At 55.1% G+C, this 5,277-nt stretch overlaps 1 protein-coding gene across 1 annotated transcript in view; it reads right to left on the reverse strand.

Annotated features, from left to right (window-relative positions):
• The window catches only part of PTPRS (protein tyrosine phosphatase, receptor type, S), a 92,610-nt gene that overhangs the window by 26,071 nt on the left and 61,262 nt on the right, over positions 1-5,277 (reverse strand). Inside the window, exons 13-14 of the mRNA XM_011967475.1 lie at positions 5,111-5,137; positions 1,479-1,662 (exon numbers count right to left, since the gene is read on the reverse strand). Of these exons, the coding sequence (XP_011822865.1) occupies positions 1,479-1,662; positions 5,111-5,137 (211 nt within the window). The remainder of the gene's footprint in view (positions 1-1,478; positions 1,663-5,110; positions 5,138-5,277) is intronic.

The raw sequence follows: 5,277 nt of genomic DNA on the forward strand, positions 1-5,277 counted from the left end.
CTGTCTTTAAAAAAAAAAAGGTCTCAAAAAAGCCTCACTTAAGAAACAAAGACTTGAAGGAAGAAAGAGGGGAACCACGAGAAGATCTGGGGGGAATCGTGCTCCAGGAAGCGGGAATGGCCCATGTAAAGGTGCAGAGCTGGCACGGGGCTAGGGGCACATAAGGCACAGTGAGGAAGTGAGGACTCAGAGACCCAGTAAAGGAAAACATTGATAGGTGCTGCAGCAGGTCCTCCTCCTTCCATTAATAAGGCAGCCATCTCCTGCCTTGTTTATTTGGCCCTTGCTCAGGCACCTGCCCAATACCCATGGGACATAAAGACATCCAAAATCCCACCCCTGCTCGTGCTGAGACAGGTTACAGGGTCAGGCAAAGAAGGGGGGGAAAGCTGGGCTGTATACATGAAAATGGACTTCTCTATTGCAGGACTTATCAGGGCCTTTAATGGACTGCTATGAATACCTAGGGTGGTGGGGAGAGCAGTGTATGCAGTGGGTTCTGCTTAGGAAACACAGCTCTAATACAATGTCCCTGAGAGAGGAGGGAAATGCCCTGCTGGCTAAAAGAAGGGAGGGAGAGATCACAGGAGGCTGCCTGGAGGAGGTGGCATTAGAGCTAGATACTGGAGGATGCAGACAAGGTGGGCGAAGGGAATAGTGTGGACAAGGACAGGCGCCGTGTCCAGCTGGGAGGCCTGAAAGGTGGGATACACAGTCAGTGGTGTGGCTACAAGGGTCCCCAAGGAGAGGGTAGGTGTGGGGACTGGGATGGAAGCCACAGAAGCCCGCTGATTGCTCCTAAAAACCCAGAGCTTGTTCCGTCCGCTCCCTCCACTCCACTCCCTGAGTTTTCCTCTGAGCCGTGCCCTCTGCCCGGTGTACCCTCCCCTCACATCTTCACAGCAGTCTCTTTTTCTTAATTCAGCTCCACTTTGGCTGGAAAAAAAAGCCAGCCCCTTGGGGATGATGGAAGGGACAATGGAGGGGCTAGAAGGGGAAACTGAGTCAGGACCACCAACAGAAAGGTGGCTTCCTGGTGCGTGTGGGGGAAGACAGGTGTACCACCGTGAAATAACCACCAAGCCGGGGCGATCAGAGCCCGGATGGTGGAAGCACAGGGGACTAGGGGGCCCAGAAGGACCAAGATTGTGGGATGAGGCAATCAGGGAAGGCTTTCTAAGGGAGGTGTACCTTGAGCTGAGACCTAAAGGCAGAGGAGGAGCCAACCAGCAGGAGAAAGGGTATTCTGGCAGAGGGAACAGCCCAAGTAAAGGCTGAGAGAACAAAGGGGTCCGAGGTGGCTGTTAACTGTTTCTGTCTGGTGGGGAACAGGAAGTGAGTGACAAAGGAGGCAGGGGTGGGGGGGGCCACGCTGGGCCCTGGATACCCGCCTGACCAGCCCTCACACCTGTCTCACTGTTCCTACTGCCTGGTGCACCCTCTGCCCGCCCTTGGGAGCTCAAGGACTCTGGAGGCACGCTCTGGTGCCAGTGGCGGGGGGGAGGGCAAAGAGGCCGTAGGTAGGGGGTGGGCGGGTCGCATACCTGCTCCCTTGGTCACAACCACCTTGGGTTTGCTGCGAGCGCCATCGCCCTTCATGGTGTAGGCGGCTACCGTGATGGAGTACGCGGTCTCAGGCTGCAGGTTTGTGATGACCATCTCCTGCGGGCAGGGCTGGGGGTCAGCACCATGGCTGGGGCTGGGAGCAGCCCTGCCCACCCCCACTCCCTGTGCTGAGATCAAGCAAGGAAGATGCAGGGCCCGGATCACGGGCAGAGACGTGCACACAAGCTCATGCAGAGACCAAGACACGTAGCATGGCCATGCTCAGAGGGTACATGCAACAACCCAACCCACTGTCACTTGCCAGGACCAACTGGGTCCTCTCTGCTCTGCTCCCCTCACTCCCGCCATCACCCCTGACAGTCTGTCCTCCCCACAGCAGCCAGAGGGCGCCTGTGAGCACTGGAGTCAGGGCCCGTCCCTGCTCTCCCCACAGCCCTCCATGGCTCCCACCCCTCTGGGGGTCAAAGCCCAAGTCTTCCCTGTGGCCCACAAAGGGTTCTCCTTGCTGTTCCTCCAATGCACCAGGCACAGCCTGCCTCAGGCCCTTTGGCACTGGCCTTCCCTTCTGCCTCTACACCCACTGGTGTGCTGGAGGTGTCCTGTACCAACTGCTTAAATTTTCAGGAATTTTGTGAGCCACTTATGAAGCAGAGCTGTTATTAAAAGTTAAACTGTATAAGGCTGGGCGCAGTGGCTGATGCCTGTAATTCCAGCACTTTGGGAGGCCAAGGCAGGAGGATCACTTGAGGTTAGGAGTTTGAAACCAGCGTAGCCGACATGGAGAAACTTTGTTTCTACTAAAAATACCTAAAAAAAACAACAACCAAAAAAAGCCAGGCGTGGTGGCCCACGCCTGTAGTCCCAGCTACTCAGGTGGCTGAGGCAGGTGGATCATTTGAACCCAGGAGTCGGAGATTGCAGTGAGCCAACATGGTGCCACTGTACTCCAGTCTGGGTGACAGAGCGAGACTCTGTCTCAAAAATAAATAAACTGTGTAAAGTTACAATCAACTAAGTTATATTGAAAGCAAAGGCAATAAATACAGCAAACCCACCCTTTCTAGCTATTGCAATATGGTTTCTGTTATCTCTTTGGGTATCTGTAAGGTTACTGCTTTGAGATCATCTCATCTATTGCATCTGTAGAGTAGAAATACACGATGATGAGCTACGCACCTCCCAGGTAGCTTGAGATTGACATGGTGGGAAGTATTTACACCACGGAAATGGTCAAATGCTACAAAATAGGACCGCCCCCTTCTGCCCACCCAGAGAGCTGATTTTTACTTTTATCTCTTATTGAGACAGGGTCTCACTCTGTTGCCCAGGCTGGAGCGCAGTGTGTAATCATAGCTCACTACAGCCTCGACCTCCTGGGCTCAAGCGATCCTCCCGCCTCAGCCTCCCAAGTAGCTGGGAATACAGACGTGCACCCTCCACACGCCTGGCTAATGATTATATTTTTTGTAGAGATGGGATCTTGCCATGTTGTCCAGGCTGGTCTTAAATTCCTACCTGCCTCTGCCTCCCAAAGTGCTAGGATTACAGGCACGAGCCACTGTGCCTGGCTGAGAGCTGATTTTTAAACATTTATCTCACCATCTAAACCCCATCCCCACCACAGCTGTAACCATTTTTTTTGTTTGTTTGTTTTTGTTTTTTGAGATAGAATTTCGCTCTTGTTGCCCAGGCTGGAGTGCAATGGCATGGTCTCGGCTCACTGCAATCTCTGCCTCCTCGGTTCAAGCAATTATCCTGCCTCAGGCTCCCAAGCAGCTGGGATTACAGGCACGCGCCACCACGCCTGGCTAATTTTGCATTTTTAGTACAGACACGGTTTCACCATGTTGGTCAGGCTGGTCTCGAACTCCTGACCTCGGCTGATCGGCCCGCCTCAGCCTCCTGAAGTGCTGGGATTACAGGCGTGAGCCACCGTGCCCAGCCAATGTGTGTTTTGTTCTGATTTAACATCCCTCTCACTAGAGTATGACTGTTAGGGAGGAGGAGCTCTTGTCACTACCACATCCTCAGCATCTAGCATATAGTAGGTGCTCAATAAATGACTACTCGTCCAATGAATGACAGCACAGAACACTCCTGAGCACACGGACTTGTATAACACCTGCGCACATGCTCACAGCATCATGTGTTCCCGTGTCTGCAAGCACACAATCCCCTTAGCACAGGCTGACATGCCTGGGAACGGTAGGGTGGACCCAGGCCAGGGGGACAAGGAGGGGTGATGGGGATGCACAAACAGGGTCTCCTGCCCCTGAGCCTCACAGTCCATCCCTCCCAGGGTCTCTGCGGGAAGAGCAGGGTTGGAGCCCAGGTGGGAACATTCCCTCTAGATCCAGTGTGGGTGAGAGACGGGAGGCATCGGAGCATGTGGGACCAGTGCCTGTTTGGTTATTAGAGATGGGGTCAGCCAGGCCCAGTGGCTGGTGCCTGTAATCCCAGCTACTTGAGAGGCTGAGGCAGGAGGGCAGCTTGAACCCAGGAAGTGGAGGTTGCAGTGAGCCGAGATGACGCCGCTGCACTCTAGCCTGGGTAATAGAGTGAGACTCCATCTCAAAAAAAAAAAAAAGAGACAGGATCTCCCTCTGTTGACCAGGCCGGACTGCAGTGGCGCCATTTCGGCTCACTGCAATCTCCGCCTCCCGGGTTCAAATGATTCTCCTGCCTCAGCCTCCTGAGTAGGTGGAATTACAGGCGCCCACCACCACACCAGGCTAATGTTTTCTATTATTAGTAGAGATGGGGTTTGGCCCTGTTGGCCCAGCTGGTCTTGAACTCCTGACCTCAGGTGACCTACCTGCCTCAACCTCCCAAAGTGCTGGGATTACAGGCATGAGCTACCATGCCCGGCCAAAGGACCAGTGTCAATTTAATATCAGACTTGGGGTTCTCAGCAGAGGCTGGTGCTCCCGTTTTCGGGGCAGGGAGATAGCCCAGAGAGAGGCAGCAACTTGCCCAAAGTCACACAGCAATTCCTCTCTGGTTTAAAGCACTGTGGGGTTGTAACCAGGGTATCACAGATATCCTTCCCCACTCAGGCCCTGCTGACACCTCTCATCACCCGGGGGCCAGAATGAAGAGGACAGCATGTCCAGAGAGAGGCATTTCTAGGTCAGATAGGGCTGAATTGAGCGTCATTAAAGGCTGGGGCTGGGTCTAACAGGAGAGGAGACATACTCACAGGAGGAACGACTAAGGGCAGGGGAAGGACCCAGGAGGCCTGATCCCCGCCAACGTCAGGAGCCATTAGGGTGAGAGGGTTCAGGGATGACCCTCAGGTCCTGGTGCTCCAGCCACCCCTTGGGTCTGCACCCTGGGGCGCACGGTGGTCAGAGTATCCCATTTCCCTGGGGCAAACACCGAGGCTGGGCGCTCCAAGAGGTAATGGGGGCGCGAAGGGCGCACGGGAGGGCCCAGAGGAGGAGACCGTTTTACTACTGATAATAAGGGGCGAGCAGGAGTCACAGCACAGCACGGCCCGCGGGAAGCGCACAGTAGTGGGTGGGTGGCCAGGGGCGCTACTTACATATTCGGCCGTGTCATCCGTCTCCCACTGAGCGCGGGAGGAGGCGGCAGGGGAGAGAGGAGGGAGGTGAGCGGGGGAGGCCAGAGATGGAGAAAGAGATGGAGAAAGAGAAGCAAAGGTGGGGGGAGCGCAGGGGAGCGCAGGGGCCCGCCCCCGCCCGGAGCCCG

Source organism: Mandrillus leucophaeus, unplaced genomic scaffold, assembly GCF_000951045.1.
Source record: "Mandrillus leucophaeus isolate KB7577 unplaced genomic scaffold, Mleu.le_1.0 Scaffold8, whole genome shotgun sequence".
In the NCBI taxonomy this organism is placed as follows: Eukaryota; Metazoa; Chordata; class Mammalia; order Primates; family Cercopithecidae; genus Mandrillus; species Mandrillus leucophaeus.